The following is a 23,716-nucleotide window of genomic DNA, read 5'->3' on the forward strand; positions in this document are numbered from 1 at the left end:
CGCCTCACGGCCAATCAGCGCTCGCGTCCAAACCGTGCCCACTCCCCGCGGGCGAGAATCAAGGAAGTGGCTGCAGCTAAAAAGCGACGTTAGCGCGTCCGTTCTTTCCGGGGACCAGGCCAGCGCTCCAGAGGCGGCCACAGGGCAGCGGTTCACCCGAGGCCGAGCTCCGCGACTTCGGCGGAGCACAAAGCCGAACGGGCGGTCGCGGACGGGATTGCGCTCGGAGACAGTTCGTCCTCTCGGGGTAGCCGTAGGCGTCAGGGGACCCGTCCCGGCCGAATCCACGTGACTCTAGGGGCGCCTAGCTGGAGCCATGGCGGTGTCCAGGCCGCTGTCCCGCTTCTGGGAGTGGGGTAAGAATATCGTGTGCGTGGGCCGGAACTATGCGGACCACGCCAAGGAGATGGGGAGCGCGGTGCTTAGCGAGCCCGTGCTCTTCCTGAAGCCGTCCACCGCCTATGCCCCCGAGGGCTCGCCCATTCTCATGCCCGCCTACAGCCGCAACCTGCACCACGAGCTCGAGCTGGGCGTGGTGATGGGCAAGCGAGGCCGCGCCGTCCCGGAGGCCGAGGCCATGGACTACGTGGCCGGCTATGCCCTGTGCCTGGACATGACCGCCAGGGACGTGCAGGATGAATGCAAGAAGAAGGGGCTACCCTGGACCCTAGCCAAGAGCTTCACCACCTCCTGCCCCGTCAGCGCGTTCGTGCCCAAAGAGAAGGTCCCTGACCCTCACAACCTGAAGCTCTGGCTCAAGGTCAATGGAGAACTACGGCAGGAGGGTGAGACGTCTTCCATGATCTTTACCATCCCCTACATCATCAGCTACGTTTCTAAGATAATGGCCTTGGAAGAAGGAGATATTATCTTGACCGGGACGCCGAAGGGAGTTGGCCCTGTTAAAGTAAACGATGAGATCCAAGCGGGCATACACGGGGTCGTCAGTGTGAGATTTAAGGTGGAAAAGCCAGACTATTGAGTCTATACAAAGCATCCTAATTTCTTAAGTTTCAGAAGAGAAGGGAGTTGGACTGAAGCAAGCAAAGGTTATTAAAGGTGACAGTCCTTTAAAAAGAAATCAAATTTTAAAGATGATTTGATTGGATTGCTGTGTCTCAACTCAGGGAAGGTAGGAACTCCGAGAAAAACATGCTCTAGAACAGCCGATCAGAAATGTAAAGGAGAAAGGAATGCCTGTCTGTCTCCTAGGAAACAAACAGAAGAAAGTATTTGTGATGTCTCCCATGAGGCATGAAATGTTCAGAAGGCTTTCCTAAAACCGGACTGGAAAAGACTTTTCAGTGAGTCATTCTGGGATCAGTAGTTCAATAATTAAAATCTGCAAAGGGAGTTGAAAAGCATGTTTCAAATGAATGTTTCCCACATTTCCTTGATCATGGTGATCATCTGAAGGTATTTGTAAAAAAAATATTTCCAAATTACTGGCCCATACTGGGCCCACTGTATTAACAGAATTAATCTCCAGCACTCCATGTGATTCTTATGAAATGTGGAAAAACACTACTCCACATATTTTAATTTAAATTTTTATTTAATAAGTTAATGAATGACAACCTCACTCGTTTGTACCCTGGCTCATAGATTCTGAGCTTAAGAGAGAATTTTGAGTCTGGCTGATGTAGCTCAGTGATTGAGTGTCGCCCAGATTGCCCACTGGATCTCCAGTAGGGAGCGTGCAGAAGGCAACTTATCAATGTTTCTATCCCTCTCCCTCTCTAAAATAAATAAAAATATATTTTTTAAAAGATAATTTTGAAACTACTGTTTTTAAATAAATATGTGGGGTTTTGTGTGGACTAAAAAATCTTTCCCTTAATAGTGGCTAAGAGGGATGCTTTTCTTATAAAGGACTTCAGACCTTGGTCACACTGACCTTTGGCCTGGTGAGCACTGTGCTTTATTAACAGAGTTCATCAGCATCTCTTCCTCCTGACCAGAAATAAGCAGGCTTCAGGGAAGTTAAGTGGCCTAGGTGCTACTTTTGCTTTAACCTGCACACTTCTTCAAAAAAAGGGTAGGCAAGATGCACAGCATAGCTATCAGACTGCTGGTGGAGGCATTTTAGGCTCAGGCAGAGCCTCCTACTATAGTGTAAACGGAAGATATCTGCTGGCCCTTGAAAGCTTCGCACACCTAATTTAATAATAGTTAACATTGTGCCTTAGTATTGCTAGGTACTGTGTGCCAAGAGTTGTCTGTGTTTTATTTAACCCTCAACAAAGCTGTGATGTTGGTATTACTACCGTCCCTATTATACAGATGAAAATAGAGATTTAGAGGTTAAGCTAGCCTGGTTCTACAGTCACTCAGCTGAGTGACAGGCCCAGATGTAACCCAGATATCCCAAGACCAGAACCTGAACGAATGCAGGATGCATCTTTTAAATAGATATATAAAAAGATTCAAATGTTTAGGTATTATGCAACCCCCACGTTTAAATTATAATTTACTATGAGGAAGTCCCTTAAGTGGATTTATTAAATATCATGCTATCTTTTTATCAAGTTTCTTTTTTAATTGTTTAAGCAATACATGTTTATTACAGAAGAGCTAGAAAATATGGATAAGAAAAAAACCCCAAACACTCAAAATTTCATCTGCTCAGAGACAGCCAAAGTTAAGTATTTGGTGTACAGTTTTCTAAATCTAGATGTAATTGTAATGTTTATTATTTGTTCATACCACACAATTTTATAACCTAGTTTTTTTCACCATATATTGTGACTCTCCATGTTAGTCTGCACATTTCTGCAGTACTATTTTCAGTGACTGCATACGATTCTGAAGTTAGTCCTTCACTTTTAACCATTGAGATTGTTTCTAATTATTTGCTAGCAGAATCAGCACATTTATTATTTCCTTTGGCTAGGTTCCCATAAGGAAAAGAGTTGAATCAAGGGTGTGCTCATATTGAAAGTGTATTGGTCCAGTTAGCAGATACAAGGTTCAGCTGAGACAATTCTACCAAACTCAGACTTGAAAGCAAACTAAAGATATGAGGCTGGAGCCATGTTCACATATAGCTCCCTTGGGTGGCATAAGCCAACACCCAGAAAATATACGCTGCCTCTGAGGTCATTGTTCATCACAGTGGTTCATTAGCTTTGTCACAAACAGCTGACAACAGCATTGCGGGTGTCACATACAAAGTCCTTGGCTGTAAGAATCAAAAACTGAGAGACTCACTAATTCCCAAAAATTCTGATATTGATAAAATACAATAATACTAGCACCTAGAAGGTACATTCCCCCCTAACTTTTATTTTGCATAAATTTAAACCTAATAAAAAGTTGAAAGTCTAATATAACAAACTATATATATGTATATGTATACATATATATATGTATGTATACTAGAGGCCCTATGCACGAATTTGTGCACAGGTGGGGTCTGGCCCGCCCATCAGGGTCTATTGGCTGCTGGGGGAGGGGGGGGGACATCAGAAGTTGGCCGGCTGGCCCCGCCCCCAATGGGGGGGGCTGATCGGGGGCAGGGCTGGGGGGGAGGGGCCATGATCGTTGGCCAGCTGACCCCGCCCCCTGGTCGAACTCCCGGTCAAGGGGACAATTTGCATATTAGCCTTTTATTATATAGAATGTGTGTGTGTGTGTATACATATATATTAGTATATATGTATACACACACACATACATGGGATGGGCAAAAGTAGGCTTACAGTTGTGAGTACACAAAACAATTTATTTTTGTTTTATTATTAATTATTGTATTATTTCCCATACAAACAACTAAACCGACTTTGCCCCACCCTGTGTGTGCGTGTGTGTGTGTGTGTGTGTGTGTGTGTGTGTATCTCAGTTCTCTAAATTCATCCGGAAGGCTGTTTGAGAAGCAATTTGTTCGAAAACTGAATCGGTTTTTCTCATTAGAAATAATGTAAATTGAATAATCCATTCCAAACCTCCGAATGATTCTTTGTTTTAACCCTTCTTATATACAGTACATTTCTAATGTGCTGTTTAATCTATCAATAAACACTTTTCTTAAATTTACTGAACTACCCGCTACTAGCCTTAAATGAATCACCTTCAGCACTCATTCCAGGAGTGTCTTTTAGGTCAGCATGTAGTATCTTTGCTTGTTCATATATCACTGCCTCTAGGCTGGCTAACTGCTTTCCATTTATTAAAATCACTTTAATCCATGTATTAAAAAAAATAAAAAATAAAATCAACTGTTTTTCTACCTCTTCAATTGCCTGTGATCATTGTTTCTTTTGAACCCTTAGTAACACTAGCATTCTTGATGGCCTCTTTATGTTTTAAAATTGAGCTAATCGATTTTGCCAACAAAAGAATTTTCTCCTTTGTTTGTTGCCTGAGAAGCTTTTTGTCGTGCTGAAGTATCAGCATAAAAGGGTTGTCAGTTTGGTTAGACAGAGACATCACTAGTATTTCTGTGAATAGCTTGGAGAACTGAATTGTTTGCCATGGGAAGCATTTGGGAAGCGTTGGAGAAAGGTTTGACTGCAGTAATCTGTACTTGACAAGAGTTTTTAAGAATACCTTTTAGGCGCTGGCTCTGGGTGGCTCGGTTGGAACATAGTCTCATAAACCAAAAGGTTGTGGGTTTGATTCCCACTCAGGGCACATACCTAGGTTGTGGGTTCAATCCCTGCTCTCTCTCTCTCTCTGAAAAATTGATAACATATCCTCAAGTGAGGATTAAAAAAAAGAAAAAAATACCTTTTAGGCCCTGGCCAGGTAGCTCAGTTGGTTAGAGCATCCTCCCAATATGCTAAGGTTGTGGGTTTGATCCCCAATCAGGGCACATACAAGATCACCCAATGAATGCATAATGAGTGGAACAACAAATCATCTCACTCTCAAATCAATAAAAAAAAATTTTTTTAATCTTTCTCCGACTGGCTTATTTCGCTTAGCATAATGCTCTCCAGGTCCATCCATACTTTGGTAAATGGTAAAAGTTCTTTTTTTTTCATCAGTGTAGTATTCCATTGTGTAGATGTACAACAGTTTTTAAATCCACTCATCTGTTGATGGGCACTTAGGCTGTTTCCAAATCTTAGCTATTGTAAATTGTGCTGCTATGAACATAGGGGTGCATATATTCTTTCTGATTGGTGTTTCTGATTTCTTGGGATATATTCCTAGAAATGGGATCACTGGGTCAAATGGAAGTTCCATTTTTAACTTTTTGAGGAAACTCCATACTATTTTCCACAGTGGCTGCACCAGTTTGCATTCCCACCAGCAGTGCACAAGGGTTCCTTTTTCTCCACATCCTCTCCAGCACTTGTCTTTTGTGGATTTGTTGATGATAGCCATTCTGACAGGTGTGAGATGGTACCTCATTGTTGTTTTGATTTGCATCTCTCGGATGATCAGTGACTTTGAGCATGTTTTCATATGTCTCTTGGCCTTCTGTATGTCCACTTTCGAAAAGTGAAGCTGACATCTTTTCATGTTTGTACCCACTTTTTATTTATATTATTGATTTCAGAGAGGAAGGGAGAGGGAGAGAGAGATAGAAACATCAATGATGAGAGAGAATCATTGGTCTGTTGCCTCCTGCAAGTCCCACACTGGAGATCGAGCCCACAACCTGGGCATGTGCCCTGACCTGGAATTGAACTGTGACCTTCTGTTTCATAGGTCGATGCTCAATCCCTGAGCCATGCCAGCTGGGCCCACTTTTTTTTTTTAACAAGACTATTTGTGGTATAAATGTTGGTGTAGTATCTTTGGTTTCAGGTAAGTTTTATATTTCTTTTCGATACAATTAATTCAAATATGCTAAAACCGTATATTTTAAAGAGAAAATAATTATAAGTGTAATGTACTAGAAAAATTCAAATTATAAAAGAATAGAATTCATACAACAAAAGTATTAATAGCCAAATATGAGTGCCAATGAAATTGCTATATCTCAACATTTACAATAGCTGATAATTATTGATAATGCACTAAGTGCAGGAATCTAAGCACTGTACCTATATTAACTTACTCAGTCTTCACAGTTGCCAAGAGAAGTTGGTATTATTATCATTACTAGTAGCCCAGTGCATGAAATTTGTGCACATTAAAAGGGAATTAATTGCCCTAACTGGTTTGGCTCAGTGGATAGAGCATTGGCCTGTGGACTCAAGGGTCCCAGGTTCGATTCCAGTCAAGGGCATGTACCTTGGTTGTGGGCACATCCCCAGTGGGGAGTGTGCAGGAGGCAGCTGATCGATGTTTCTCTCTCATCCGTGTTTCTGACTCTCTATCCCTCTCCCTTCCTCTCTGTAAAAAATCAATAAAATATATATTTTTTTAAAAGGGAATTAATTAGCAAACTGGCCACCTATCGATTCTGTGAGGAATGGGGCTCCCTCCTCCCTCCTGTCAGGGTCCTGGGTGCAGGGGAATGGGGTTCCTGGCTGGCAGGCCACTGACAGCAAGCTATCCAACAGCGGATTCTGTGAGGAGTGGGGCTCCCTCCTTTTTCTACTGTCAGGGTCTGTTTTGAAGGTCAGCCATGCCCCCTGTTGGGCCAGACCCAGAGTTCTACCACACCATGGCCTCCACCTCAGCAACCCAGGACTGACTGCTGCTGGGCGCTCCTGGTGCTCTGAGGGTGGGTTCTTCCCTCAGGCCACATGGGAAACAGCTGGGGAGGGCGCAGCCCCTGGCAAAGCGACCCAGGATTCAGTGGGTCCATGCTCCGAGGGCGGGTTCCTGCCTCAAACCCCGCCCTCACCGGAAACAGCTCCAGGAAACAGCTCAGGGGAGGGCGCAGCCGTTGCCAAGACAATCCCTGCAGGACTGACTGACTTCTGCTTGGTCGCGGTTCTGGTGGTCATGATGAACACCACCCAGGGTTTTTATATACGTAGATTTACAAAAGGGGAACTGCAAAGAAAGAAGCTCAAAGCTGGAGACGATCCTGGAAGCAACAAATGGGTTTGAGCCTGCAGCCACAGAGCTTGCCCATGAAGCCACCTCCAATTCTAACTCCTCTAACTGGGCCTTCATATCCCACCTGTAAAATGGGAAAACTAGCAGTACTTGGCTAAATCAGACACCATAAGTAAAGGGCTTATTACAATACCAGTCACATAAAAAGCACTTAATAAGTTAGCTATTAATGTCTATAAACTTATCCCAAGGAATAAGCTATTGGGTGTTATTCCAGTGATGGGCATGGGGTTTCCTACTAGTTAAATGTCACACTGAGAAGGCACCAAAGTAGCAGTGAGGAGGTCAGTCAGAGCCCTCTGCCACCCGGCTAGGGCTCTATGGTTGCAGAACACTGGTTGCTGCATATGCACCTACTGCAAGAATGCCTGTATATATGGTTAAAACCAAGTAGTAAAAGAGCCAGAGCAGCGGAGGCCCATGACAGTTGGTTGAGGCACCCTTGGCCCAAGCATTGGTACTTTGGGACCCGCTGCTAGCAGTCAGGGAACCAGGAGGCCTGGCACAGCAGCTCCTGGCACCATCTTGGCCATCTTGGCCAGGCGTCCTTCCTCGTCTCCTGTGCTCTTGAACACGTACTCTTACTTAACTAATGTGGCTGCCAGTGGATGCCTTCACTTCTCTCTCCTCCCTAACCTGACACCCTGCCCCCCTATTCCCCATGGGAAGGGCATTGTCCTTGAACCTCCACCACTTTCCCTTTCCTTCCCTGTCTACCCTCCTGATTCGCCTTGCTTAACATGCCCATTTCACAACCCAAGGGAGAAAGAAAGGAAACTCTCATTGGGCACACTTGCTGTTTGCACAGCTAGGTCAAATCCTTCATTACTTTACTTATTACCATAATTGGCACACTAGCTGTCAACTCATATCCCTCCTCTATGGCTGCCTATGATAAAAGCCAGATGAAACATTACTGACAAGGAAAGTTTATTTCCCAACACCAACTTTATAAAAGAACTTCATATACTTTTTCTTTTCTTTTTTTCTCACTCCTATAGTGGGTAAAATGTAGCCTTCTGAAGTGCCAGACTTAAAAATGTTGGCATAACCTCCCAGACTGTAGATCAATGCTAACCATGTTGGTGGGTCTGTGCCCTGAAGCAACTCAGCATGGTATGGTGCTGAGGAGAGTGCTTTGGGGCTCCTACAAGAATGACTGGGGTAGAAGGGAGGCTGTTGTCCTATCCAAGCAGGCCTCCCACCCTTCTAAGTGATGGGCATGGGACAAGGCATCACTCATATAACTTTTTAAGTCGGTCTCCCCACAGTTGATTTAGACTCATGTCAACCCTGAGTCAGCAAGCCTTCACAAGCATTGGGTAGCGCCAATGTATCATCAGAGCAGGCAGGGGATTTGCAAAGCTCCATGGTGTTTCAAGCAGTTGCACAACATTGCCCACAGACTTCTGCTGTTCCCACCAGGCCCCTCATCTGGGCCCTTGCAGCTCCAGGAAAGCAGACTGAGCCATTGGCAAACTCTAGGTAAGTTGTTTTTAGAGGTTCTGATCTTTCTCAGGGAAATAAAATAAAGAGGAAAGGGGCTTAAGAAAAGAAATCAATCTGAGGGAAAGATTAAATTTGTTTATTACTCATGCAAACATTTTCCAACTTGGGAAGAGAGAAGGCCAAGCTGGTAGAAATGGCCTTCTAAGAATTGAGCTCAGGTGAGATAGATATTTAAGATTTACCCCAAACCAACTTCAGGAGGAAACAACAATTTATAGAAACATTTTTTTATCACATTTGAACAAAGTACATTTTTATCTCTAATTTTCAACTCATTTTCCATATTAAGGGGAATTAAAACTCATATTCTTTTCCAGAGTTTATAATGATATCTGATTTAAATATTTCCTTGTCCGGACAACTTCCTACTTGCCTCAACAGGATCTGCAAGCTTACATGAGATCACACTAATTCTCAATCTACCCCTTGCTCTGTCTGATAAAAAAACCTGTAGGGAGAAAAGAGAGAGAAAATTAGTTTTAAAGACTACCGTGTATATAAAGTTGAAAACCAATTACCAGAACAGAGAATGCAATAGAGAACCACAGTGAGTTTTGCTTAGAGCTGTTAACATGTCGGTTCAAGTTCTAAGACAAAAGAGTTCAAGTCTCAGGCAGAGTTCAGTAGAGAAATTACAGATCTGGCTTTTGTAAAAATCCATGTCACTTTTTTTATGACATTTCTCTTTGGTAGGAAAGTTGGGATTTCAAATCCAACACATAGAAAAATAGGGCTTAAAATATGTTTAAGCTACCAGTTGTGATCGATATTAACCTGGAGTAGTAACATAATCTGTTAGGCTACAGAAATATGATGATGAAGTTTATTAATAACTAGAGACCTGGTGCTTCAAAACTGTTAAGAGTGTAAAGGAGAAAACATTTGAGAATGATGGGAGGAGAGTAATAATGTAGGCAGTAGCCCTATCTCACCTGTGACTTGGGGCTAGTGGCAACATTTCTTGGTCTCATTTTCTTCATTTGCAAAACAAGGGGAGTTTGGCTCACTTCCCCTTACACATTTAACACAAAGATTCTATGAACCTCCAACACTGCAGTGTTACTGGTGCTGCAGGAGTCTGATCGAGTTTTAGGATTACGGAATTTTAGAGGCTTAGAGAAGTTAATTAACCTCCCCAGGTCACACAGGCTGAGGAATGGTGGAATTGGAATTCTTACTTGAGTCTGTCTCATCCCAGCATCCAAGCGTTTAACCGTACGCTATTATATCCCGCTCACTGAAGTGAGGAGATTGCCACTTCAAAGCTGGAGACGCTCCTGGGTTTTGTGGGTGGGGCAGACCCAGCTTGACTCTAAAGCCAAATGCCTAATCTTGGAGTTAACATTACTGGGTATTTTCTTTGTTGACCTATTTATTTGGTGTCATTTGTAACTACATTATGCTATATGAAAAAACCTGATTACTTCCATTGTTTCTACAGTAGCCAAATCCTTCTGCACATCTGGGAATTGGGCATCATTAAAATAAGAAATTATTTAGTTGGTCAAACTCTAGGATTTTCTTTTATTTGAATATATAGAATAATATAGTACTGTAAAATATACTAACTTTTAAATAAATTTTGCTTCTTTCCAAAAGAAATTGCCACTTTAATGCTGTTTTCTGTTCATCCGTCATTGCAAGAAACTCATTTACCTGATTTAAAAAATAAATCAAACAAGTATTTCCAAAGTTTATATAGATAACTCATCTTAACAAGGTGAAACATCAATTTTCTCACTAGAAGTGGAATTTTATTCACAGTAATTACAGCTCAATTCTCTTGATGGAGGAGATAAGGTCAGATATCTGCTCTAAATTGAATTTCTGAAGCTAATTGGGTGGGTTAGCACAGAAAACTCCCCTTGATAAACTGGAAATCACTTGGAACTGAGGTTTAAAGGTAAACTTCAGGAGCTGGTTTTAACAATAAGAAACAAGTGCCTATCATCAAGTGTACAATCTCATCTCTAAGTATCTGCAGCTGCTGTCCTACAGCGGCAGATGGGGAACATTCGTGGCTGACTTTCTACAGCTGAGTGTGTGAAATATTGCCAAACTCTCCTTCTGGAAGAGCTACCTCATAACTGACTGACATCTTCAATGTGTTGTTTTACCCATTGTTATTTGACTATATAAATAGGGTCATTATTCCTAATATTATTAGCTATGATTTCAATATACAATATGTAATTATTTGTTCATTAAAGAAAGCAATGTATATTTAAATCAAGATTGATTTTTCACAGACCTCTTTATTAATAAATTAATTGCTATTAAATGGTCACCAAAATAACCTATATTGTAGAGAAAGAAAATCCAATTTGGACATATTTCCAAACATGGTTTCTTTTTTGCTATTTACCGTGCAGCCCAAAGTCTCCTCAGCAACATTTCCTGTGAGACTACAGGAATGGAGGGTACCTGTGTGATCAGTAAGATCGATTAGCATATCAAAGCTGAGAAAAACGGATTTAAACTTCGAAGAATCTTTGTTGCAAGTTGTACAAATGCTGGATGCTTCATTTACAATGTAACCACAGCTTGAACTGAAAAGAAAGGAAGACAATGATAAAATGTGAAGGCTCTAAGTAACAAATCTGCTTTCCAGCAGAATTATCACTTAAAAGCCTAAATCAGAGTAAGTAATTTCAGAGTGCTCAGCACTGCGCAGGATACAAGACAAACATAAAATTACAAGGAATAATTCCACATGTGTTCTCAGTCTTTTTTAGAATTTGTGATTCATCTGGAACTGGGATAAGCTCATTGTCCTGCTTCCTACCTTCCCCATGCTGGTCCTGCCCCTACTAGGGCCTTCCTTTCTTGTCCCCCCACACAACCTTAACTCCTTCCCTTCTCTGAACAGCTGCAGAATTTATACTTCAGCACTGACTATATCCTGTCACATCCTATTCCTTGTTATTGCAGGCATGTCCATCTTATATCCCTGCGGCTGTGTTCTAAGGGCAGGAATGGTGTCTTGTGACTAGAAAGCCTAGGTTCCACAAATGCTCACTTGATGGTACTTATTAGGTCTTCTGTACACCTACAGAAAAACCGTAGGGTTGGGCAAGTTCACACCTTAAATGCTATTATTACGACTAGTGACACATTCACCTCTCTTTAAGTGGTAATTACATGCTATTTCATATTTTTGAAGCAGGTCTTACTTCAGCCAATTTGGAAAGGACTAATTCAAATTTCCCAAGAAAAGAGAGTGATCTGAAGATAGTGGTTTCTTATCTAGCCACAGATCACATTTAAAGTAAATGTTAGATGCTTTTCTTCACATATCAATACTAAAGCTGTAGGAAAAAATGAGACAAAAATTATTTAAATTTGTGAAAAATATTTTTCAAAAAATAACTGCCTTACACAATAGCCTCCACATTAATTTTTTTCAACTTTAATACTAAATCATAAAGTGTTTTTAAAATCCATAGGTCAACTGCCCTGGCCAGGTAGCTCAGTTGGTTAGAGCATCCTCCCCATACACCAAGGTTGTTGGTTTGATCCCATGTCAGGTCATGTATGGGAGGCAACCGATCATGGTTTCTTTCCTACATAGATGTTTCTCTCTCTCTCTCTCTCTCTCCCTCTCTCTCTCTCTCTCTCTCTCTCTCTCTCTCTCTCTCTTCCTCTCCCTCTAAAAAATCCATAAAAACATACCCTTGGGTGAGGATTAAAAAAAAATCCATAGGTCAATATCTTGACTATGGTCATAGGCAAATAAACCTATACATGTGATAAAACTATACAGAACTTAATATACCATGTGCACACAAATGACTGCATGTCAATCTGGGTAAATTTGAATAAAATAAGTGGATTGAGTCCAGCCGGTGTGGCTCAGTGGTTGAACATTAACCTATGAACCAGGAGGTCATGATTTGATTCCCAGTCAGGGTACATACCTGGGTTTTGGCTGGATCCCCAGTGGGGGGGCATGCAGGAGGTACCCAATTGATGAATCTATCTCATCACTGATGTTTCTATCTCTCTCTCCCTCCCTCTTCCTCTCTGAAGTCAATAAGAATACATTTAAAATGAGTGGATGGAATTAATGTAAATATCCTAGCTATGATGTGATACATTGGAGGAAATTGGTCAAAGTGCACATGGACTCTTTCTATATTATTTCTTAAAACTCCATGTTAACCTAGAACTATCTCCATAAAAATTTCTATTACAAAAGCCCATAGGGAGATTTTCACAATAACATTTTAGACATTTCTTGCCAACTATCTTTTGGATAAGATTATTAATTCTTCTGGGGTTTACTTTTCTATGCAATAGATATTTTGACCTTTGAGTGGTTAGAAATCATTTATCATGCAGTTGAAAATAATTTTTTTAAATGCAGTAACTTGCCCAGCCAGTGTGGCTCAGTGATTGAGCATCGACCTATGAACCAGGAGGTCATGGTTCAATTCCCAGTCAGGACATATGTCCAGGATGGGGCTCAATCCCCAGTGTGGGGCATGCAGGAGGCAACCTATCAATGGTTCTCTCTCATCATTGATGTTTCTATCTCTCTCTCCCTCTCCCTTCCTCTCTGAAATCAATAAAAATCTATTTTTTTAAATGCTGTCACTTGCTATAGAATGTGGCAACCAAAATAATTTTCTAACACATTATAAAACAACAATTTGTCATTCTAGTTAAAAGTTTCTGGCAGTATATCGTTACAGTTTAGGACTACAGATATAATTGCCTTTTAATTTAAAATTTTCTTTAAAAGACAATTAAAATCTTTAAATCTAAATAATTTGCCATGGAAACTTCAGTATACGTTACTTACTTATACATTTCCCTCAAATGTATAACCACGGTGATGCCCAAGTAGAGCTTAAACTTTTATAGAACTTAAAAGTTTATTAACAATAATTGTTTTTTATTTCTTACAAGAATGAATTTGCTAAAAATAATTTGGCTGCTTACCATCTATTTCGAACTACTTTTGTAGTTTCACCATCAATGTTCAGTGTAGAAATGTAAGCATAAAGAATGCCATAAAAAGGATCATCTTTTCCTTCATTCTTCAAAGCTTTTACCTTTAATTGTTTAACTGTATAGACATCAACTATTGTATTTACTAAAAATAAAAAGACGTTATTATAGCTCTCTCTATAATATACTAAGAATTACAAAGAATTATAACCAAATAGAAAAGCTACAGAGTTCAAATGAGAACATGTAGAAGCTTCGGTTAAGTAACAGAACAATTATTATACTTGCTATATTAAAACTTATTAATATAAATGGGGGGAAAGCAAAAAACAATAAAAATGGGAAAGAATGAGAAATTAATGCTTATTAAAATGAAGAATTTATGATTATCAGAAGATGCCATTAGAAGAGTGAAAAGGCAAGCTACACAGTGGGAGATGATGGCAAAAGACAAAAGAATATCTAAAGAATTCTTAAAAATCAATGACCAAAAGAAACCATAGTCAACTCATTTTTTTTTTAGCTTTCATCAGATTGGCAAAAGATTATAAAAAGCTCCAAGAGTTTTAAACTACTTTAAAAAGTGGAAATATAGCAGTTACAGAATCAGAATATTCTGATTCACTATGTAAAACAAAACTTTATAGGCCCCAATTTTGGCCCTTTAAAAATTCAAATAATATTTAAAGATCACTTACAATTTATGGATTCTTCCAAATAACTGTCAATTGCATCATCCTGAGGATTTGTTTCTTTATTTCCTCTTATAAAATTCAATAAGATGTTAGCTTCTGGTGTCTCTTAAATTGAAAATGCATAATAATTAAAAATCAAACTGAATACTTTTTTTTTATTGATTTCAGAGAGGAAGGGAGAGGGAGAGAGAGATAGAAACATCAATGATGAGAGAGAATCATTGATCAACTGCCTCCTGCATGACCCCTACTGGGGATGGAGCCTGCAACCCAGGCATGTGCCCTTGACCAGAATCAAACCCGGGACCCTTCAGTCCTCAGGCCGACGCTTTATCCACTGAGCCAAACCAGCTAGGGCATAACTGATTACTTTTTAAATAACTGTGAAAGATCCAAAATTATTTTTAGCTTTTGCCCATTTTAATAACAAAAGGGAATAAAATAAAAAAAATGGAAAGGGGAGTACATAACTAAGGGAAGTATATAAACAGACCTTTGTTAAAACAATCCCATTCTGGAAGTGTATGGGAGGCAACCAATTGATGTTTCTCTTTCTCTGTCTGTCTCCCTCCCTTCTACTCTCTCTAAAAATCAATGGAAAAATATCCTTAGGTGAGGGTGAACAACAACAAAAAGTCATATAAAGACGGGAGCAGAGGGAAGTTGTAGAGGGGGTAATGGGGGGAAAGATAATTTTAAAAAGTCATATAAAACAATCTTTCATTTTTAATTCAAATGAAATCTAAGTTTTGTTTTCATTCTTAAATACACAAATATTGGAACATGTGATACAGTCATTTCCAAAGGGATAAAAAATTTCAGATAACTTTTTACCTGGATTAGTTGTAATAATGGTTTTTGAGATTACAGTTGCTGTCATGCAGTTTCGAAATTTGTCAAAATTTATTCTTACATCTGCGGCAAATATTACTGTTTGGGGAAAAAGCCATTTTTAAATTATTACATGGGGGGATAAAAATGACAAATATTGAACACAATCATTGCAGTATGATACCTGTTTCTCGTGGCACCCAGCTCTGTGCAAGTAGAATGGATTCATTATCCCAACTGCACATTTAAAAAAAAAAGTGATAAAAATTGACTACATTAGAAAAAAAACTGGCAGTAAACATTATTTACCAAAAAAATATCTTAGGGCTGGGCTGACCCATTCCCCATGTGGTCAAAGGCACAAGTTAAAGATGTTGGTTTCTCCTGCATTTTACAGAGTTATACTGTCTATTTCACAGAGCATTTAACATCTACATGATCAATCATTCCCCCAATACCATTAATCTTTAACAACTTCTGCTCCATCAATTCTTTCTTTTCCCATCACTCAGGTCACTCCTGGCTACTTGGAACTGAGTGACTACAAGTCTAAAGACTTTAAAGACACTCTTTCAGACTATAAGCGAGGGGCCCAGTAGATAATCTGCTCAGGGCACTTGATGGATTGAAGGCTCATTTCAACTTTAGCGCCTTTTGGTACCCATGCATCTGGAGTCTAAACAATGTCATCTAATACCCTATAGTACTCAGAATGTAGTCCTGCCCCACATCCCCACACCAGGCACCCCACAGAAACAAGCCTATGATAACACTTGCTTTTCTATCATCTTTCCATAGTCTGGCTCCAGGGTACTACCCAAGAAATTATGGAAAATCTGGCATGTTCATTATCAATGGGACCTAATAAATCACAATTTTTAATAAAAGACAGTACAATAATACACTAGTCACAGTGCGTCCATCTAAATAATCTCATGTCATCTAAAGATCTCATTTTATTTTATTTTATTTTATTTTTTAAAGATCTCATTTTAAAGTAAATCTTACAGCACAGACTGTAAGTCAAAATACAAGAGTGAGGTTTATTTTTTAAATATCATTTCTCTCCTATCATTATTCCTCTCCTGATGTTAAATCCATCATATTTTTGATAAAATAAAAAAGTTCTGTCTTGATAATACTAGGGATTTCACATTTTGGAACAGATATGGGAGGTTACCATATCATTGCAAAAGAAGACTCCATCTCATCATAGAGTTTAACTTCACACCTCTGGCCTTTCCTTCGGTCTGATGTTGTAAAGTATTTTGGCTCTCCAACCTTAGAAATTGAAGGAAATCATTATTCTTCATCTATAATAGTAGAGGTACCTAAATATTTGTTGATGGAAATACTCAGATGTTTACCTTTTAAACAGCAAGTAAGAAACATCAAAATACAAGAATCACTAATATATATTTAACTAGAGGCCCAGTGCATGAAATTCGCAGTTCGGGACCCCTTGCTCCTTCTGCCCGCCTGCTTGTTGTTCTTTACAGCTTGGCTCACTGCTCCTTGGTGCTGCCACGGAGGCAGGAGAGGCCACCGCTGCTGCACTCGCCAGCTGTGAGCCTGGCTTCTGGCTGAGCAGTGTTCCCCCTGTGGGAGCGCGCTGACCATCAGGGGGCAGCTCCTGCATTGAGCGTCTGCCCCCTGGTGGTCAGTGCACATCATAGCAACCAGTCGTTCTGGTTGTTCGTCATAACGATCACTTAGGCTTTTATTATATAGAATTATATAGATGATTTAAAAGCATCTATATCTAAGCTAGATGTATTTAACTGATGTTGTTAGTTACACAGTTTGAAGAGAAGTACAAATATATGTATTTTAAGTTAAGATTTTGGGGTCTTTTCAACATAACAGGACAAATGTTCCATGACAAGCCCATGGGTGGCATCTATCTAGGCTCATTGAGGATACAAAGTATATTTTCAACATCTGTGTATCCCCCTGGTTTAGTACAGGGCCTGGCACAGAATTCATGTCACTAAATGAACTCAGTCTCTGAGTCTCAATGTCCTCGTCTTTCTAGTGCAGGTATGAATATCAATACTTCCTTTGTGCCTTTATAAGGACAATGTGGTGAGGACCAAGTGAGGGATGTATGGGAAAGTGCTTTGACAATCTGATTCAATCCACACTATGTCAAAGCACTTTCCCATACATCCCTCATTTCCATCTTAAAAATGAAGGTGAACTCAGGGACTCTTCTGTCAGAGGCTCAGGGGTTCTCACGTGGAACAGCAGACACCTCTGACAGTCACATAGCAAGGTCCCCAGAACAGACTAACAACTGACTGCACCCTATGCCACTGTCACCACTGCATCTATTAGCAGGGCTGAGCTCCATGGGAAGGAGCTGAAGAAAGACTCACAGCTACCAGCAGAAGAGCAGTATCCAGAAAGAAAGTTGGAGGAAAGGACAGTCAGAGTATGGAAGAGGCCTGCCATATCACAACAGGCCTCTTGTACAAAAAAGAAAATTGTACAAAAAAGAGTTTTAAAGTAAAGAGACCTAAGCAGAGGTAAGAAGGAAGAGAAAACAGGTTAATTAAAATGTGAAGAAAATAAATATAGGAGGGATGGAAGCAAAATGAGAGAAGTAAGGCAGTGAAAAAAAGAAATAATGTAATCCTATAGAAGAAGGTACCAGACTCATAAGGTGGAGGTAGGGGGAGATACATGGAAAAAGCTGTTGCAGGTTTTGATTTATGTTTATACTGAATGTTAGAAAATTCTTACTAAGTTATAATATAATGACATTATATAGGATTGCAGGGAAACTGAGAGATCATATCCTGCCTTTAAGTAAGATTGGATCTAAATTGCTGAGAAATTGATTTCTCCTACTTTTCACGATTGTCATGTAAGGTGTTGATTCCTCCATCCTGGATTATATTGAGTGCTCACTGTGTGGCTGGCACTGTGCTAGGCTGGAACTAGAGTGATGAACAAAAGCACATGCCTCTCCATCAGGGCCTGTCATCAAGTATAGTTGACACTCTTATTGGTTAGTCATTTAATACGGAAAAGCAATTAGCAATTACTAACAACATTAACTACAAGTACCTAAATCAATTTCCTTTTTTGTGTGTGTGTCTTTTGACTACCATCATTCCATACATTGAGAGAAACTGATCTTGTCCCTTTAATTTTCTTTGTGTACTTTATTTTTTTAAATATATTTTTATTAATTTCAGAGAGGAAGGAAGAGGGAGAGAGAGATAGAAACAGCAATGATGAGAGAGAATCATTGATTGGCTGACTCCTGCAAGCCCCCCACTGGGGATTGAGCCCACAACCCAGGCATGTGCCCTTGACCGGAATCGAACCTGGGACCTTTCAGTTCGCAGGCCGACACTCTATCCACTGAGCCAAACTGGCTAGGGCATTGTGAAACTTTAATTTTAAGGTCCACCTCGTAGTCCCTGCCAAGTGACTCTAGTATTTCCAAGGGAGTTCAAAACTTGGGCAATAATTAAGTAAGAGGGAGATTCTGATGTAACAAATGGTGAAACACTCCCAGAGCCCCATGCAGTGTTGTCTTTCCCTGCTTTTCACATGATGCTGTGCAGTAGGTCACCAGGCCCCAACTACAGTTCAGTTGGCTATTCTCACTCCCTCTCCCATCTCAGGTCAGCTCTGAAAACAGGCCCAGAATTGATTCCTTGATTTATACAACTTACACCCCTTTAAGTAACTTCATTGAAATCTTCAAGTCAATGAATTTATCCTTCCCATTTGCATCTTTAACCGAAGTATAAAAGGCTCTCATATAGTTAGTGGATCATTTATGAGTGTGTGCTGCATTCAACATTCAAATACGATTTTATGTTGCTATTCATTCACATATAAAATGCTACTTAACTTTTAATGAGAAGTGATACCATTTTCTTAGTTCAACTGACTACTGATCAAGATACAAAGGAATATTTACTCCAGCTGGTTACTACTTTCCAAACACAAATTAAGTGATAGAACTTCCCTGCCAAATTGAACTTTGTTGAGGTTTAAACTTACCGACTTCACAGCTGCAAGCACATTAATAATTCTCCCATCAAGACTGTGTCCATTTGCAACAATATCACCCAATGAATAATAATCCCGAGATTCTTTAACAGGTAAGTGTATCAAAGAAAGTAACTTGGTGTCCACTTCATAACTGGAACAAACTTTTACTGTTGAATGATCTTCACTGAGCAATAGTTTACAGTCACTAAATTGTAAACACACACACACACACAAAGTTACTATTAAATGATTTTTTAAAATAGAAAAATACTTCCAGGCTCTTAGTTAAATTATTTTTATTGTAATTTAGACTAGATTAAGAAAATTTATACATTTTGCTCATAGAAATATTAAAAATGTAGTAAAATATTTTTGTCTGAAATATATTTTCATTAAGAAAATGTTTTGAGGACCAATTTGTGCCTGAGTGCTAAGCATACCAGTTGTCTGACCTTACCCGAAACTCTAGCTTCAGTTTCCTTCTCTGTGGAATAAAGGTATAAAAGCGCTCTACTCCATGTTTGTTATCTGTATTCAGATACAGCTTATATCTGTATCTCTGTAACACTGAGCACCCTTCCTACAGATTTTAAATCAAGGACTGTGCTTCACTTACTCTTGTGGTTCTCTGTATCAAGTAGATGCACAATATTAACAACTGAACTGAATTGAGGCACTCCCCTTCCAGCCAATCAACTCCTAAGTCCCCTTCATGGAGTTAATTTCTAGCCCTCTAATGCAGGCCCTCTCCCCCCACTAATGCTTTAGGTATTTACCTCATTACTTCTCACCCAAACTTTGGCCCTGTCTCCCCCTACAGTATTCTCCTAAGGTAGCCAGAGTAATCTTCCTAATCCACAAATTTCAGTGTATTATTTCCCATCTCAAAGACCTTTTGTGTATCCATCAACAAAGAATAAAGTTGTTACAATGGGCAAAGCTGTCTGTGAAATGTTTCTGCTTCTCTATCAAGCTTTTCCTCCTGCCTCTCTCCTGCCCTTGCCCTATATCAGCCATATCAGACTATTTAGCTATGAAACTGACATTTTTAGACCAAAAACAGTCAAACATCACCATTTTCATATGGTTCAACCTACTATTCACTGTTGTGGTAAATATCAGGTTTCATGTTTGTTTCCTCTTCTAAGGATGCTCTTCCCTCCACTCATTCACATTCATTCATTCCATAAATATTTATTGTGAGCCTGTTCGTGCCAGACCATAGTCTAGGCATGAGGGTAAAGAAGATAGATAAGACCTTTGATCTCATGGAGTTCACATGTGTGAGGAGACATGGCATTTAATCAAATAATCTCAGATAGTGATTGGTGTTTTGATGATAACAAAAAGCAAAGGGAGCCCTAACTGGTTTGGCTCAGTAGATAGAGCATTGGCCTGTGGACTGAAGGGTCCCAGGTTCGATTCCGGTCAAGGGCATGTACCTTGGTTGAGGGCACATCCCCAGTAGGGGGCGTGCAGGAGGCAGCTGATCAATGTTTCTCTTTCATCCATGTTTCTAACTCTCTATCCCTCTCCCTTCCTCTCTGTAAAAAATCAATAAAATACATATTTTTTTAAAAAGCAAAGGGAGAAGTCCTAGTAATGAACTGGAAGGGCTACTACAGAGTAGATGGGAAAGGGCTAAGGAGGTGACATTCAAGCAGACACTTCAAAGAGGAGAAGGAGCAAATGAGTCAGGCTGAGACTGGGCTCCACCTGAACCTGCCTCTTTGCTCAGCTTCCCACACCCGCCCCCTTCCCGCTTTCCTTACAAGGCTGCTCCTAAGAGCTCACCTTCAACAAACCATTTGCACAAAAACCCTCCTCCAGGCTCTGCTTCCAGAGAACTTGAACTAAGATATTAAGGCATGTGAGTAGAGTTATACTTTGATATGAAAATATACATATGTGACCTTCAAGATTTATCTTTTTTTTTTAAATATATTTTATTGATTTTTTACAGAGAGGAAGGGAGAGAGATAGAGAGTTAGAAACATCGATGAGAGAGAAACATCGATCAGCCGCCTCCTGCACATCTCCTACTGGGGATGTGCCCGCAACCCTGGTACATGCCCTTGACCGGAATCGAACCTGGGACCTTTCAGTCCGCAGGCCGACGCTCTATCCACTGAGCCAAACCGGTTTCGGCTAGATTTATCTTTTCTTCTCATTGTTCAGCTTTAATGTGACTAGAGTCACATTTTTTAAAATCTAAGAATGAGAATCAAAGTATTAAAATCAAAGTCATTTTTTTTCATGTGACCCTATATCAAAGTAAATTTTTTCATAATAAAAAATAAACATTGTGGCCCTGGCGAGTTTGGCTCTGTGGTTGGAGCATCTGACCTCGGATCGAAGGGTCTCGGGTTCAATTATTGGTTGATCAAGGGCACACACCTCAGTTGCAGATTGGACCCCTGGCCCTGTGTCTCTCTCTTGTTGATGTTTCTGTCTGCCTCTTCTCTCTCTCTCCCCACTCCTTCCCTCTACTCTCTCTAAAGAAAATCAATGGAAAATATATTTTCAGGTGAGGATAAAAAAATAATAATAAACATTATGTGCCCTGACCATTGTGGCTCAGTTGGTTGGAGCATTATCCCTATACACCACCAAGAGTCACAGGTTTGATTCCTGGTCAGAGCACATGCCCAGGTTTCGGGTTTGATCCAACCCACTCCTCCCCCTCTGCCCCTGTTGGGGCATGTACAAAGGCAACTGATTGAGGTTTCTTTCTCACGTCAATCACTCTCTCCCTCCCTCTCTCTCTAAAATCAATATAAAAAAATATATTCTCGGGTGAGGATTAAAATTAAGAATAATAAATAAACATTGTGAGGGAGAATTAAAGTCCTAATTTTCAAAATTAAGCTTACCTTTAGTAAGCTGCTCATTTGACACACAAAAACTCATTAATAATAATCATTCTAGCACAAAGCCTATTGATATCTGTGTTAAATACCTAGGAGTTGCAGGGCTGAATTTTTCTTCTCTTTCTAATTCCTTTCTTTGGACCAAGGGATTTTCAATTGTCACTAAAACAGAGGGAAAAGTATGATGCTATTATAAAAAAGTAACAGGTTAAATAAAAAACAAGTGTACATAACAAACATTATAATGTTATTTCTAATTTCTGAGTTGGAGTTAAATATCCTTCCCAATCATTTTCTTGTGTCCCTGGGAGAAACAGAATCCTGGAGTATGACCATCAACTGACCCCAGATGATATTTCTTATGCTTTGTGTTTAAATCCCAACATATGACCCACATTAACGTTACTTTATTGATTAATTACACTGAGCATTTTATTTGATTACAAGATGCTCTTCTATATTTGATTTGATTACAGCATGCTCTTCTATAAACACTTAATTGATCTCCATCCAATTCACAGTTGCTCTTGGAAAATAATAGTGGGGCAGAAAGAGCAATGAAAAATCTGAGTCCTGATTTGAGTTTAACAACTTAATAAGCTTATCAGCTAACATTTTAGGGTTTCCATTTCCTCATGGTCTATATTAGACCTTTTTGTGTTCTATTTTGCTAATTACTCACACAATCATTCCCTTTTTACAAATGAAAAAATTGAAGCTCACAAAGGTTAAATAACTTTCTTGAGGTTTTATATCTAGAAAGTAGTAGAGCTAGAATTAGAATTGTTCTGATTTAAAAATCTGTAATCTTTTCACTCTACCACACTAAAATCCTATTTAAATTTATAATCATTATTGACCTTACACTTTTAAAATTCCTATCTCATTCAACCTCACAACCCCCATCAACATATAACATGTCATACACTGTATACACTAGAGCCCTGATGCTCGGCCCTCGCAGTCAAAGCGGTTTGCCTTGGCCCTCGCAGCCCTGGCTTCATCTGGAAGCTCATCCGGAAGGACATCCGGAAGGTCGTTCGGCTGTCTGGTCTAATTAGCATATTACTCTCTCTCTCTCTCTCTCTATATATATATATATATATATATATATACACACACACACACACACACACTTTTTTTTATTGATTTCAGAGAGGAAGGGAGAAGAAGAGAGAGAGATAGAAACATCAATGATGAAAGAGAATCACTGATTGGCTGCCTCCTGCATGCCCCTACTGGAGATTGAGCATGTGCCCTTGACTGGAATCAAACCCGGACCCTTCAGTCTGCAGGCCGATGCTCTATCCACTGAGCCAAACTGGCTAGGGCTATAACATATTTTAATACCAAAATATATCTTTAGCTCTGTATAACTAATGTTCTGGCATTTATCCAAGGAATGTTTCTAATTGTGTACTGGGCCCTGTGAAGTCTGTAATATTTTCTACCTTCAACTCCGTATGTTCAATTACTCTATTATTCACTTAGAGAGATACTACACACAACCCTGTCTTTCCCTTTCTCTTCCACATTCTCTAAAAATCAATGGAAACATATCCTCAGGTGAGGATAAAAAAATAATAAAGAAATGTCATATCTTATGAAAGACACATTTTGAAAATGCCTAAAGAAAGTTGTCATTTTTTCATGGTGAAGGGACCGGAGTCCGTGTTGATGAAAACACCTTGGTGGCTGCGGTGACTGGCAGTGGCTGCAGCAGCGGGGTGATGGGGCTGGTGCCTTCCCCTGATCAGCCTGGTTGCCTCCCACAAAGGGAGGCCAAACTGCGGCTTAGGCCCTATCCCCAAGGGGAGCAGGGAGAAGCCTAAGCTGTCAGTAGGACATTACCTGAGGGCTCCCAGTATATGAGAGGGGGCA

At 40.0% G+C, this 23,716-nt stretch overlaps 2 protein-coding genes across 2 annotated transcripts in view; one reads left to right on the forward strand and one right to left on the reverse strand.

Moving 5' to 3' along the window:
• Positions 1-42: 42 nt before the first annotated feature.
• Positions 43-3,317, forward strand: FAHD1 (fumarylacetoacetate hydrolase domain containing 1). The gene has a single exon (XM_006100889.3). It carries the CDS (start codon positions 317-319, stop codon positions 980-982), a length of 666 nt encoding a protein of 221 aa, XP_006100951.1. The 5' UTR covers positions 43-316; the 3' UTR covers positions 983-3,317.
• A 5,243-nt stretch (positions 3,318-8,560) lies between these two features.
• MEIOB (meiosis specific with OB domains) overlaps positions 8,561-23,716 on the reverse strand; it is a 25,485-nt gene continuing 10,329 nt past the window's right edge. Inside the window, exons 5-14 of the mRNA XM_006100887.3 lie at positions 21,925-21,997; positions 18,975-19,170; positions 16,132-16,232; positions 15,136-15,188; positions 14,955-15,050; positions 14,124-14,225; positions 13,417-13,570; positions 10,838-11,021; positions 10,042-10,128; positions 8,561-8,920 (exon numbers count right to left, since the gene is read on the reverse strand). Coding sequence (XP_006100949.1) covers positions 8,810-8,920; positions 10,042-10,128; positions 10,838-11,021; positions 13,417-13,570; positions 14,124-14,225; positions 14,955-15,050; positions 15,136-15,188; positions 16,132-16,232; positions 18,975-19,170; positions 21,925-21,997 — 1,157 coding nt within the window. The 3' untranslated portion in view covers positions 8,561-8,809. The remainder of the gene's footprint in view (positions 8,921-10,041; positions 10,129-10,837; positions 11,022-13,416; positions 13,571-14,123; positions 14,226-14,954; positions 15,051-15,135; positions 15,189-16,131; positions 16,233-18,974; positions 19,171-21,924; positions 21,998-23,716) is intronic.

The sequence above is a fragment of the Myotis lucifugus genome, unplaced genomic scaffold (genome assembly GCF_000147115.1).
Source record: "Myotis lucifugus unplaced genomic scaffold, Myoluc2.0 scaffold_332, whole genome shotgun sequence".
Lineage (NCBI taxonomy): Eukaryota > Metazoa > Chordata > Mammalia > Chiroptera > Vespertilionidae > Myotis > Myotis lucifugus.